The sequence below is a fragment of the Stegostoma tigrinum genome, chromosome 5 (assembly GCF_030684315.1).
Source record: "Stegostoma tigrinum isolate sSteTig4 chromosome 5, sSteTig4.hap1, whole genome shotgun sequence".
NCBI classification, from domain to species: domain Eukaryota; kingdom Metazoa; phylum Chordata; class Chondrichthyes; order Orectolobiformes; family Stegostomatidae; genus Stegostoma; species Stegostoma tigrinum.
In genome coordinates, this window is record NC_081358.1 from 81,475,601 (window position 1) to 81,490,438 (window position 14,838).

Below are 14,838 nucleotides of genomic sequence, written 5' to 3' on the forward strand. Positions count from 1 at the left end.
ATTTACAGCGAGCTGGTTCCAAACTGAAAATTTCTTGGCAACTCGTTCTAGGTTTATAGGAAAGTTACTTTCATAATGGACGTGGTGTGATGTGCAACAGAGGAGAAAGTGAACTGGCATCCAACCACATTCCCTCCACCTGACGCCTTGTATCATTTAATAGTACTTCGTTTCCCTACTCCAGATTTCGAGAGCATACACTCTCGATGCTGATCCAGTGAGGATACCAGCAGCCTCCCATCACAAGTTTAGGATGGAGCTTAAGCCAAGTTTTTTTTCCAAAAAGAAACGAGCAGAGTTCCTAGTGGTGTGCCTGAAGCTCCAGTGAAGAACATTAACGTCATTGTGTTTTTTTTAAAAAGATTCCTCTCAAGGCAACAGGAAAAACCCGCATTTCTCCACGCCGGAGGCGTCCCCTCAACAGGGTGAGTCCACTCCCAGTCTGACCGCCGGAGTCTGCTCCCTTCAGCAGTTCTCCACAGCAGCTTCGGCGGTGGTCTTCGCTTAAAGTGCTCGCCAATTCTACCGGAAAAAAAGCGAAGTTTGGAAAACTGTCCCGTTACAATGACCGGAAAAAGACGGGTCGAGAGGGACGCAGTTTGGCTGAGCTGCTCTGTGATTCTCATCAGTATTTTACTGTCCCATGTACAAGCTACGCCTCCAGTTTCTAGATATCATCTATACTCGGCCAGGTCCCCACCCCGGCAAACTACCAACAAACTCACAGGACGTAACAAGTAAGTCCAGTTTCTTTTTAACATTTCAAAAGTATATGTTATTTATTTAAAAAACATATCTTTATATACATAGTCACTGGAGAAGTTCGATTCTCCACAAACGTTTCTTACTTATATAAGTCTATACGTATATTTGAGGCACCGGGAGGGTTCAAGAACCGAATGGTCTCCCATTATAGTTTGGCAGAAAGAGCTCAGACTGTGGAAATAAGTCCAGGACTTTGGTCAGACGACTCTGGGGGGACGAAAATTTTTTTAACAGCGATCACACTCCTTCTCATGTCAACATTTTTCCGATTTATTGTGACTTTTCTAGCAAAGTAAACTGTGGGATTTATTTATATAAATATTTATTTAAAAACGGGGAGCAACTTGAATTTAAATTGATGCTAAGTGGACTGTCTTAACTTCTGCCTCACCTTGTTCCCTTGGTCCAAGGTTGGCTGGCGTGGAGCCAAAGTTTCAAAGTGTACCTCACACACAATTCGTGTGGAGTGGCCTTGCAGTTAGTGTCTTTGCTGTCGGCAGGGTTGGGGGTGCTTTCGTGTCGCGCCGCAGGTTTACCCGCGCCTCTGCCCGTCTGCGGCCCGTTCTGATTCTCGCGCGTTGTGTGTGTGTTTTGTCTCCGTGCTCCTACAGGAACTGGTGCGCTTACATTGTGAAGAAGAACGTGACCTGCTCGGTGCTGGACGCCGCAGAAAGTTACATCAAGCCGGAATATCAGCCCTGCCCCTGGGGTCAGCTCAACTGCCGTCCTGCCGTGCTGTAAGTAAGAAGCGATCCGCTCCGGGTGACGAGGTGGGCAGTTGGGGGGAACCACAAGGCACACACGACAGAGCGCAGGGCAAATCCAGTCTCTTCTCTGAATGCAACATGCCTCACACCCAAACTACATTCTGCTTTTCAATACGTTCCTTAATTTACCAAGTTATCAACGACGAGAGAGATCCAACAATAAACTGATGTATCATCTCAGCTGATAACCCGACATGTTTATAGCTAAACATCTGGACTTAAGTTTTTTTTGGCTCCACTACTGTAAACACCGGATTGCAAATCCGTTTGTTGCTATATCTCCAAGCTCCGGGCACGTCGATATATATGAAAAAAAAATCAGAAACAATGCTGTTTGTTGTCAAATTAAATGAATGCTACTATGGATTGCCCTTTGGTTTGGCTGTGGTAAGTACCCAGATTTACAGCATGTGGTCCCGCTGGGGCATTCTAACATCCGGGAGGCGATGTTCACCCGTAAATTACATTCCCCCATTGCAGCCAGCCCAGAAGCCGCCTGCAATTCGTTTATCTCCATGTGAATGCCAGCGGAGTTTTGAGTCGCTGCCTCCTCGTCTAATCCCAGATAACATCGACGCTTCAGCGCTAAAAAAAACACTTGGATAGCTCCCTGACATCGTCCCTCGCGACCCCAGCACCCACGTCCCAACGTGACCCGCCCCACCCTGCCTGTTAGCAAAGGCCTTTGGCGCCAGTGTTAAATACAGATTGGCCAGGGAGTGTTAAATTGCCGTAAGGTATGGCGTAATCTACTTTTTAACTACTTTTTACATCAGTTTAGAGATGTATCATTCCAAATTTATCAGGTTGATAACACTGGATCTCATATTCCAGGGAGACCCACAGATATGCTATGAACATGAGGGAAGTTTTAGCAAGAGAAACATGCACGAGCATTATTACCCTTCCACAAGATGAACTATTGAAGCTTTAGACGTAAAACACCTTCAAAGCATTGTGTACCATAGACATGTTAGAGCATTAAATGTACTCTCGAGTTTAGAAGAACAAGAGGCAGCCTTAATGAAACACATAAAATAAATTAGTATTGGAGGTTGTCCAAAGAAAGTTCACTTGTATGAACACAAAAAACACTGGACATCACAGCAGGCCAGGCAGCATCTATGGAGAGAGAGCAAGTTAACTTTTTGAGTCTAGATGACTCTTCATCTTCCCTTGTATGATCCTGGGTATGAAAGGGTTTTCTTATGAGAGGTTGAGGAGGTTCAGTTTGTTTTTGTTGGGAGTTGGAAGATTGAGAGGTGATCTTGTGAAATATAAAAGGCTCTTAGGGGGCTTGAAAGGGTAGATGCAGAAAGATTGTTTCCTTTATGAGAGAGTCTAAAGGACCAGAGGTTATAATTTCAGAGTGAGCAGTCATCCATTTAAGACAGAGATGGGGAGGAATTTCTTTATCACAGAGGACTGCTGAAGCTGGGTAATTAAGTATTTTCAGTGCTAACATGAGCAATTTTCTAACCATTAAGGAAATCCAGGATTGTGGGGAAAAGGTAGGAAAGTGGAGTTAATGATTATCAGATTAGTCATGATTGATTGGCTGAATGGCCTACTGACAGGTCACCTTTAGTCTAGTGGTAATCTCTGATCTTTTATGTGCAGTCCACATTAGCATATATTGAAACATAAAGTTGCAGTGAAAACCAGAACCATGTGACTGGTTCACTGTGCCCAACCACATTCACCAAAGTCTGTTTGATGGTGTGAATCTGTTCACTCAAGATCAGACTCTTGTCAGTCAGGAATTTTTGTGGGCATCATGTATTGAGGCTACAACACAGACTAGTGACTGTGGATACAGGACAATTCTTCATGTTGTCAGATGAATGACTCACAATCTGATGCGCTGCCAGATAGAGCTTAGTTATTTCTTGGGCCAGTGTATTCTTGTAATCCAGATCATCAACACTTTTTGTGTGTCTATCCATCACCAGTCAAGTACACAGGTTTGTTATCTGGGCTGAGAATCTATGTGGATTAGGTGCCACATTCAAGATTTGGAGTTGAAAGTGAAAACTTTCCAAAAAAGATTTGGTCTTGGTTCTGGAGATATTTAAATCATAGGGCAGAATATTATGGGCCCCTGGTGGTGGGTTTGCCAGCAAGTGTTTGGGGTAGGGGTCATGAAGTTCCCAACATCACCCTGCTGCCACTCCTCCCTGCCCTAACCTGTCAGCCATTTACAGACGTGGAGATGTACATGAGAAGCCTAGGTCAACCAACCAGCTTCCATGCCCTCCTTATGGACATTGATCACACAGCCTCAATGGGCGAAGATGTTTTGGGTGGTGTGTTAGTGGGATTGAGAGGCTTAATATCTGTACAGGTTACCCTATTTGGGCTTTGGTCAGGGGGAGAAACGAGATTGGGGAAACTCCATTACTAGCCAGTTTTTCTGATCAAAGTTCATCCTGATCTCTACCTGTCTTCATCTTGTAAAATGATAGAATCCTGACTGTGCAGGCAGAGGCCATTCAGCCCATCAAGTCTGCACCAACCCTCTGAAGAGAATTTCCCCCACCCCACAAACCCACCACCCCACTGTAATCCCACATTTGCCATGACCAATCCACCTAACCTGCACATTTTTGGATTGAGAGAGGAAACTGGAGCATCCCGAGGAACCCCACACAGATATGGGGAGATTGTGCAAACTGCGTACAGACAGTCGCCTGAGGCTGGAATTGAACCTGGATCCCTGGCGCTAAGAGGTAGCAGTGCTCTCGTGGGCCTTCTTTTGTCCTTGGCTTCTTCATCAAACTCCCTGCCCATTCTGTCTATCCTCAAGGCCTCTCCTCCCATCTCCATTGCGACAATCTTGAATTTACCATCATCTTGGCTTAGTTTAGGGACACTGCCTGCAATTGCAACAATGGCCACTACTCCCTTTGGCGCTGCTGTGACTATAGAACTGTCTGCCATCTGATTGACTGGGATAACAAAGTGGGGAGCTGGATGAACGCAGCAGGCCAAGCAGCATCTTTGGAGCACCTAAAATGCTGCTTGGCCTGCTGTGTTCATCCAGCTCCACACTTTGTTATCTCAGATTCTCCAGCATCTGCAGTTCCCATTATCTCTGATTGACTGGGAGCTCTCGGAAAAGGAATCACTTCCAAAGTGAAGGACAGAAACTCTGCCACGTGTCAGTCAATGCAAATGTCTCCTGATGCTGACATCCACAACAAGGAATAGATAGCGCACCGCCCATTGTTCTTTAAATTTGTCTTTTTAATATTGAAATCATCTTTCCTTGGGCATGTAGGACAGAGTTAGGTTCCTTAACCGTTTGCCTCAGCAACCTTTGTTGGGAGTGGAAAATTATTCAGAATCTCCACTCCTGTTTGCTATTCAGGCAGCCTGCAGGAAATTGCAAGTGTGTGGACGTTGAGTAAGGATCAGAATTAGCTGATATGTTCACAATTGTTGTAGCGTACTAGCGTTCATTGACTAGACTGGCATGAATTATCAACCAATTGGCAGATATAGGTGAAGACGGTGGGGTTGAGAGGGAAGGTGGTAGACTTAATGGTGTGAACAGCCAGTTCCTCCAGGGAAAGGGAGTAGAAATTAGAAAGAAAATGTAGATTGTAGAATTGTTCTAAAACTGTAATTTTTCTTAAAAGTAAAAGCATGGATATTTGTACTGTTAAACTGCTTCAGAGGAATGGTGTGTTTTAAAAATGGTTGCATCCTCTGTAAAGTTGCCAGAGAAACTTGTTCAGCGCTAACTTAATAATTTCCTCCATGTTGCAAATACGTCACAACACTGAAGTGTTGTGTTGCTGAAACAGTCCATGTTCTTTTTTTAAAATCATAAAAAATGGCAATCATTTTCCATTCTAATTAATTTGCATTGTCATTTCCAATAATAACTTCAAAAGTACCTCATTGGCTGTGAAGTGCGTTGGGAGGCTATGAGATCCTGAAGTGCTGCACATAAATGTTATTAGTGTTGGCACTATAAACTCTCATATTGTCATTCAATTACTAACAAAAACATACAACATAAGCGTTACCTTAGTAAGGCCTCTGTGTAAGTTAGGAACAGGATGGGTTGAGTACAGCTGTTTGTTTCCATCCACCTACATCTTGACCCCTATCTCACGGTGACAATGAGTAATGTGCCACATCTTCCACTTCTGGCTCGCCTGCAGGGATGGGCCACTGAATCATTAAAACATTTCAGAGGGCTGAATTTTTTAAAAAAATCAAAACTGAAGGATGATAGTAAAGTCAGTTTAAAAAGAAGCTGTGCTGCTTTTAAATAATTCCTTCTACTTGATATCTCTTGACTGCAAAAGTTCCATGTCTGTGATGATATAAACGTTCCTCCCTGAATGGAAGAGGTTTGATCAGATAGGGAGACTTTCCAAGGAAAATCCTTTCAAATTCTCCCGAGCATTACTGTGGTTTAACCCTGTAATTAAAACTGATAAGGAGCTAGTTTGAATGGGCAGCTGAAGGAATTGCTATAAAGTCAAATACCTTTTAATCATTTGTGGCCCCATACCCTTCAGCTAATTACAAGAAACATCAGCTGCAGGGAAATAATTAAAATGTTACACATAAATACTTGCAGATTAGGCATGGTTAACCACTCAAGGGCTGAAATTTAAGCGAGCAGTCCTTTAAAAGCTCCACATGGTAGATATATTTGCCTACTATTGTGCTTCAGAGACTTGTGATTATAGGCAACAATTAATTAGATCAATGAGATTAATATTATAAGATATAAATTACTGCTACATTGCAATGAAAAGGAAGACAAATAAACTTGCTTGGCTTTATCATACAGACCAACAGTATTTCAGTGGCATTTTTATTAAACAATTTGCAACATTACATTATTTTGTTTGAGTTTATCTTGTATACCCTGAAGAATATAGACATTCAATCAAGGTAAATATGTCTAAAGCAATGCAGTGCAGTAATCAAAGGGCATAATAAACAGGTTGGAGTATTCTTCATGCCTTTCCTATTTATTCATAGTTACTCAGTAGTGATACTCACTCATATGTTGATGCTGCATGCTTTTGTTTCTATGAAACATGGTAAAAGTGTGAGAAAGGTAAATAATGCAGCAATAAATGTGCAGAGTTTTTGGTTACGTCATTGTGTTGTTGAGGTTCCATTTCCAATTGCCATCATGTTGAAAATTGAACTGTGTGTAGATTGGGGTCAGTTCAACACCAATATGAACAAGATTGATTTAAAATATAATGTTCGCATATATCTGTATAAAATACATGACACTAAAACAGAACAAAAGAAAGTGTACTATAAAAATACATATTGAAGATAGAACCACAGCAAAGTTACAGCACATAAGAGATCATTCAGCCCATCATTTCCGGCCTGGCTGAATAAACTCATTTACCAGTACCTGGCCTATAGCCTTACCAGTGTCAGCATTTTGGATGCAGATACAGGTTCCTTTTAAATGAATTAAAGGTTTTCACCTCAAAAACTAAACTGAGCAGTGAATTCCAAATACCCAGCATTCTCTGGTGAAAAGATTGTTTTTACTCCATGATTCCGCTAATTCTTTTTTTCAAATCACCTTAAATCTGTGCCCTCTGGCAATTGACCATGAGGGGAAGCAGGTCTTTCTCGTCCACCCTATCCAAACTCCTCTTTATTTTTCACAACTTGCTCAAGTCATCTCTTAGTCTCCCCTGTTTGAAGAAAAACAAGCTTTGGGTATCTAATCTTTCCTTTTACTTGTAATTTCTGAGCCCTGGCAACATTCTTGTAAATCTCTGGTGATCAAAACCGTGCATAAAACTCCAGCTGTGGCCTAACTTGTGTCTTAAATAATTCAAACTTCATGTTCCTGATTTTGTATTGAATACTTCGCCCATTGAAGAAAAGCATTCCATATGTCTTCTGTGCCACCTTAGCTACCTGTCCTATGACCTTCAGGAACTTGTGATCATGCATCCCAAGGTCTGTCATTTCCTCTATCCCTCTCAATATCCTTTCATTTATTGTGTATTTCCTTACTTTATTTGGCTGCCCCAAATATATAAGCTCCCACTTCTCAACACTGAATTCCAATAGCTACTTTGCCATCCACTCAGCCAAATCATTGATGTCTTCCTACAGTCAACAGCCATCCTCTTCACTAGCAAGTACGCAGCTACTTTTTGTGTTATCTGTAAATTTTGAAGTCATGCCATTAGCAAGGGAACTAACACTTCTTTATTCATTCATGAGATGAAGGTGTCACTGGCTAATCAGCATTTATTGCCCATCCTAATTACCCAGAAGGCAGTTAAGAGTGACCCATATTGCTGCAGGTCTGGAGTCACATGTAGGCCAGACCCGGTAAGGAATTTTCTTCCCTAAAACACATTTGTGAACCATTTTCTGAAGAAGGGTCCCGACCCGAAATGTCAAGCTTTCCTGCTTCACTAATGCTGCTTGGCCTGCTGTGTTCATCCAGCTTCACACCGTGTTGTCTCACAGTTGTGAACTAGTTGGGGTTGTCTGAAATTGACAACCGTCATCATTAGATTATTAATTCCAGATATTTATTGAATCCTGCTGTGGTGGAATTTGAACCTGGGTCCCCAGAGCGTTACCTGAGTCTCTGGATTAACAGTCCAGCGATAATACCACTAGGCCATTGCGTCCCCCATTGGGGCCTATAGAACACTACTGGAAATTGCTTTTTATCCGGGGGAAAAATAGCCATTGATTATTACCCCATTACCCTTTTTCTTCCTCCTGTCATTGAGCCAGTTGTGGATCTAACTCGCCGCATTGATTTTTCTTAACAGTCTGCCATGTGGGATCTTTTCAAATACCTTATTAAAATCCATGTGGACAACATCTACTTCTGTACCCTCATCAATCATTATTACTTCCTCAACAAATTCAATTAAGTCACAATGAATAAGTCGCAAACTTCCCTCAAAAAGCGGGTTGACTAATCTGTGGGTTTCTTCTGATGGGCCTGACCAATTCCTTAGTCATCATCTGGTACTTAGAAGGTACTTGGAAGGATGGTAGTTAAAACGAAAAGGAAAGCATACTTTGGAATTTATACATAAGCCATTAAAAGTAAGTGATGGAAATTATGCTAATCTGAAAATTGGCTGGACTACTGAAGAATAATATCTGCAATTCTGATTTTCAAAAAATGGTGTAACTGTGGAAAGGAATTAATGAGGATTCATTAAAACCTTATGAGGAATCTTCCACTTCGGGTCCAGCCCACTACATCACAGTCTCACCAAATGTAGGGAAAAGAGACAGGCCCCGACTCTACTCAGGTAAAGTATGGATTGAACCCCATGGTGTTGGCACCATTCTGGTTCACATTTTTTGTCCAGCTAGCTAATCCAATATGACCACGTTGCTGTGGAAATGTGCAGCTTTATGTGCATGAAGTAGTCCAGAGCTAAGAACGGTAATGGCAGAGGCTTCAATGTTCTTTCCATTGTGTGGCTGGCTTGGATTCTCGTTCAGTCTTACTCCCTGCTATTGGTGACTGTTGGAAAGGTTTAGAAATATGTAGCCTGTTTGACTGCAGTATGAATGCACTTTCCAGTTTGAAGTGGGTGTTAAAAGCTACTGACTCAGAGGCAGGAGACCTACCACTCCACCATTATGAGGAATTGGATATTCTAATTCTGAAAAGGGGCCTGAACAATTAGTGCTTTCTTATTCAGACACATGAGGATAAGGGTAAGATTTTTGTTATATGCATATCCATGTTTATTTTGTGAACTATTTTCTTCATATGTTTTTCCAATTAGATATCGTACCCATTTTCGTCCAGTATATAAGGTTGCATATAAGTTGGTGACTCAGCTGGAGTGGAGGTGTTGCCCTGGATTTAAGGGCGAAGATTGCAAGAATGGCCATTCACAACACTCTGCAACTCTTCCACTGCAGCCTTCTGCCCCGAGACAAAGGAATCTTAGTAAGATTATGATATTTACCTGATTATTTTAGATGATTACTAAATGAGATCATACTAAATTGGGACATTTTTGCAAAATTATAAATTAATTTTTTGTAAGTTGTATCTTATAAATCCTTCCATGCAGCTTATCTAGATCACCAATGCATCATATTCAGCATTATACACCAAGACAGTGAGGTTTCACTGCAATCTGGAATTGGCATCTTGCGTTATCTGTTTGTGCCTTCCCTTGGTTGCTGCGGTGAAACTTACACAAATAATTAAGTACTTAAAAAAAAATTAACTACCTTGTATGAGGTACTCTTGAGTGTCTAGTCAGTAGCTTGCTTAGTTTATTTATTGGTTTTGTTTGCTGTAGTAACTAACCAAAGAACAGAATATCCATCATTTAAACTAAAATCTTCTCAGAATACCAGAACTAACATGAAATTCGGAGCAATTAGTGTTTGTGCAGAGGCAGTTTTACACAGTTAAAAGAATTCAACTCATTTCTGACAATCTGCCAATATTTAACAGAAGGCTCCAATTTCACTCTTTCATTTAGTTCTTCAGCACTGGAAATAAATGACTGCATGTGCTCTTTTTCCCTGGCCGTGTGTTTTCTGCTTCATGGTAAAAGTGATTAAGATGCTGTGTAAAGCAAAACCTGATATTGAAATTGAACATTTTATAGACGGGTTTAAACTTTCTTATACTGCCTTCTATATATGGCAGGCTACAAGACAGTCATCTTCTCCCAAATGCTGAACAAAGAGGTATCGTACAGTCAGGGTTTTTTTTTCTTGAATTCTCTGCTTGTCGGCAGTTTCTGACCTATAGCGTGATAATCCTCAACATAGCTAGGGCAAAGCTTCAAATCCACCCCAGTCAAAACGAGGGTTAAACTCCATGCTGTTGACAACAGTTTTATGCGCACTGGTTGTCTATCCCCTGAGGCTGTCCTCATTGCATGAGTAGGTTGGAAGGGAACACTATCAGATCAGGAAAGAGCATCATGGGAGTCCACAGGATTGTTTCCTGGATCTTAGAGTGGAATTAGGGATGACTAGGAGATTGAGGAGATAGGTTGTGCCTGGACGTCTGGGTTGGGACCAAATTTGGGGATTTCAAGACCAGAAGCAGCAGTGCTTGAGGTGAAAACTAGTTTTGTTTATTGTTCTATACTGTTTAGCTTTGGGTTTTCCAAAGGAATTTGTCCATTGTGCTGACTGCCTTGGGTTCAAGGCATCTGATAAGGTACCACACATAGGCTACTTAATAAGAAAGAGCTAATTGCATTGAAAATGGTATATTAGCCTGGATAGAGGATTGGCTGGCTGATAGAAGACAGAGAATTTGGAGAAGGGTGCCAGGATGGCAACCTCTTAACTGCTGGAGTGCCACGCAGATCAGTGCTGGGGTCGCAGTTATTTACAATATGTATTAATTACTCAAAGGAGGAAATTGAATGCACTGAAGCCAGGTTTGTGAATGACAATAAAAAAGGTGAGTAGGCAAGTGATGAAGATGACACAGGGAGTCTGCAGAGGGATATAAACAGGTTGAACAAGTGGGCAAAACTTAGCAAATGGAATATACTGTAGGGAAATGTGAGGTTATGCACTTTGGCAAGAAGGATAGATCATTAGAAGGATATTATTAAATGCAGGAAGACTGCAGAAAGCAATTGAACAGAGAAATTTAGGAGTCCTTGACCATGAATCACTAAAAGCTGGCTTCCAATTTCAGCAAGTTATGGAGAAGGCAAACGGAATGCTTGCCTTTATTTCAAAAGCAGTATATTGTAAAACTGGGGAGATTTTGCTAAACTTATGCAACACACTAGTCAGACTACAGATGGAATGTTGTGAACAGTTTTGGTCCCCTTATCTAAGGAAAGGTACACTGTCATTGGAAGATGAACTAGGCTGATACCACATTAGACAGTCTTATAAGGGGAGGAAAAGTAGGTTAGGCATGTACTCATTGGAGATCAGAAGAATGAGAGAGCAACCATATTGAAACATGCAGGCCTCTTAGGGGACCTGACAGGGTAGGGGTGGAAAGGTTTTCTTCACCTTGTGGGAGATTCTAGGATTGGAGTGCTTAACTCCAGAATAAGAAGTTGAATGTTCAACACAGAGCCAAGGAGGAACTTACTTTCTCAGAGAGTATGAAGTTCTGTACCTAAAAGGGCTCTTAAGGTGGGGACATTAAGTATATTCAAGGTTGAAATAGACATAGTCAGAAAGGAAATCAAGGGTTGTGTTGATAATGCAGAAAAGTGGAGTTAATGATTATCAGATCGGCCATAATCTCATTGAATATCAGAGCACATATGATTGGTTGAATTGCCTACTTCAGCTCCTCTGTCTTATGGTCTTAACATGATAAAAGTTGAAACGCTGACATCATTCCAGTGCTAGCACAGACATGATGGGCTAACTTTCCATATTCAAAATTTCAGTACTGCTTTTGGTTCAAGGAATCTTTTTTGGATTTTACCCAACTGATTTTGACTATATTCACTATCTCATGTGTTTCAACAACATTGATAATTGTTTCCTTTCTTGAATGTCACACGCTGGATTATTGGTCCCCAAACATTTTTCAAGGATCCCTTTCCAAATGTATTAGTAACCACAGGTTTTCAATTTAAGTTATAATGCAGTGATGTTGTTTGCACATTCGTGCTTTGGAATATGAAGGCCACCAAAGTCCTGTTAAAGGAACTGCGTAAAATTTTACTGGGGACATCTGATTCATCTACGCTGATGTAATTGGTGATTGAAAACTTTCTACACCCCCACCTGAAATCAGCAATGAAATCCCTGTAAAATACTCAGTGACATCCCGTATTTTCTTGGAGTGGAATTCAGCTTGAAAGTGCCTGTTGGGTACTCTGATGCTGGTTCATTTGAAACCTGTCACTTCTCGCTTACTCACTCCACAATTCAAAGTGTTTCAGAGTTCTCTTTACCCACTGCAGCTGGTCACCCTGTCTGAATTAGAATGTTGCAGACACAGTGCCTGTAGTGAGACTTTTCTGCCATTGGGACATCTCTGTTAACTCCAATGACTAATATCACATAACAGGCATCCCACCTTTGTTGTCACAGCAATAGGATCTGTTTATATTATTTCACGGACCCCCAGAAAGTCTTTACAAACTCTGTGGACTTCAGCCTAATAACCAACAAAATAAATAAAAGCCACATTCTCAAATGGAATAACCAAATCAAAGCCTGCTAAGGCCCATTGCTTCACAGAGCTGCTTTTAACACATTGGATTATCTTCAAATAAATCCAACACCAACTTCAGATATCAAATGTAAAGGGAAGGGAGACTTCTTCAATTCAGAGGACAGTTATTTATCATGTCTGACCATAAACTTACTTGAAATTATAAGCTCTGCATAATGCACAGTTACTATTACTTACTTGAATGGAGTAGCATTTTCCTTGTATATACCAAATATTACAGGGTAACAGTGACGATTGTGGTTTCACAGCAGGATGCAGTGCTCATGGCTGAAAGAGTGGCCATGCTTAGATAAAAGAGGTAACTTCGAAAATGGTTATAATGGCCCAATAGACAATTTTAGAGTGTCCTATATCTGTGGTAAATGATCTAAAATAACCTTTCCCCAGCTGTTTCCTGGTGACCCCTTCCATTCTGTCAGAGAATTCATTGACAGCACAATGAATAGGTCACAATGGGAAGAATATCATCACCAGGAAAAGAGTAGGCAGGAGACTGGAATTGAGGCTGAAGTGAAAACAGCCATGTTTTGGAGTAGGTTTGAGGGGCTGAATGGCCTATTACTGCTCCTAATTCTTGTGTTCTTGTATGAAAAGAATATGTGAGGCTCCTCAGTGTGCAGTTCTACGCTGAAAATGTACAGACTAAATCTGAACCAAATTACCCAAACAAAAATGACTCATTGCCCTATCTTAAGTTAATAAATACATAGCTAGGGATAAAGTAGGACCTATGGATAGGTAGTAAATTAAACACAGATAATGTCAACACTATTAGCTACACAAGATCAAATCAATACTAATAATTTGTGAAGTATTGCACTTGTCTTATATGGGCATCCTTATTCTGCTAATAATTATAGAAACAATGAGCAGGAGAAGGCTATTCGGCCCTTCAAGCCTGCTGCACCATACTTTACGATCGTGGCTGATACCCTATCTCAATGTCATATTTCTGCTTTCTCACCATACTTCATTATGTCCTTAAAATCTAAATTTTATCCGTTTCTTGAAGGTATTCAGTGACTTGGCCTCGACAGAGAATTCCACAGGTTCACTACCCTTTTGAGTAACACATTTTTTCGTCATCTCAATTGTAAAAGGCCTGCGCCATTTCCTGAGACTGTGACCCCTGATTCTAGACTCGTCTAGACATCTTCCCGCATCTAATTTGTCCAGCCCTGTTGGAATTTTATAAGCCCCCCTCATTCTTTTGAAATCCTAGTGAATTGCAGCTGAACACTTCGACCACAAAATAGTATTTCCAGTGCTGACAAAGTTGCAGATCACCGTATTTATATGAACAGTGTCACCAATACTTAGAAACATAGGAATAGGCAATATGGTCCTTCAAGACTGGTGCATCATTCATTATGATCATGGCTGATCATCCAACTCAAAAGCCAGTTCCTGCTTTTCCCCCATATCTTTTTAATATACTCAGGGTAAAATGGGTTTGTTGTACCTTTCCCAGGAAGATGCCCTAATGTTAATTAATGTTTGAGCATATTCCTCACAATCCAACTGAATTGTGAAATTGAAGGACATGAAAAATGTCGCCAAACTGGATTAATGATGAAAAGTCTTTTAGTACAGCAAGTTGTTAGGCTCCTACTGCATTTGCCGGGAAGTGCGGTGGAGGCATTTACAGTCAGGGCTTTCAAAATGGTAAGGATTTGAGCAGCAAATAATTGTAGACCTATGGGAATGGAGGTGGGAGCTGATAGGGAGGGGCTAGTCAAATTGCTGTTTCAGAGATCCAGTACTGTTGATAGACCAACTGTCCTTTAATCATTCTATATAGTGACATGACATGTAGTGCCATTTCTTACAGGTCACTTGTGAGACCCAATTTTTGGAAGAGCCTGTGAAAACGAGATTGTAAAATGTATATTTCTTGTAGATGTATTTTCACACATTAGTCCGATTTATTTAGAGTTTAACTCTTATCAACATTTCTTCAACCTTCTTAATATTTCTGACCTGCCAAGAATAGACTGCAGAAGAAAGAAGAGCTGTAGTTACTTGAACATTTGCAGTACTGATCAAGAGTTTACATCGGAATTATAGATAATCAAATGGTTAAGATTCATTCTAGAAGATGTTTCAGGGAGA

At 40.9% G+C, this 14,838-nt stretch overlaps 1 protein-coding gene across 3 annotated transcripts in view; it reads left to right on the plus strand.

Annotated features, from left to right (window-relative positions):
* The first annotated feature begins 206 nt into the window (after window positions 1–206).
* Window positions 207–14,838, plus strand: part of emilin2b (elastin microfibril interfacer 2b) — a 67,291-nt gene continuing 52,659 nt past the window's right edge. For 2 of the 3 annotated variants that reach the window (XM_048529866.2, XM_048529865.2), the window contains exons 1-3: window positions 207–737; window positions 1,377–1,502; window positions 9,314–9,480. In XM_048529866.2, coding sequence (XP_048385823.1) covers window positions 565–737; window positions 1,377–1,502; window positions 9,314–9,480 — 466 coding nt within the window. In that variant the 5' untranslated portion in view covers window positions 207–564. The remainder of the gene's footprint in view (window positions 738–1,376; window positions 1,503–9,313; window positions 9,481–14,838) is intronic. The other variant, XM_048529864.2, reaches the window with a different exon arrangement.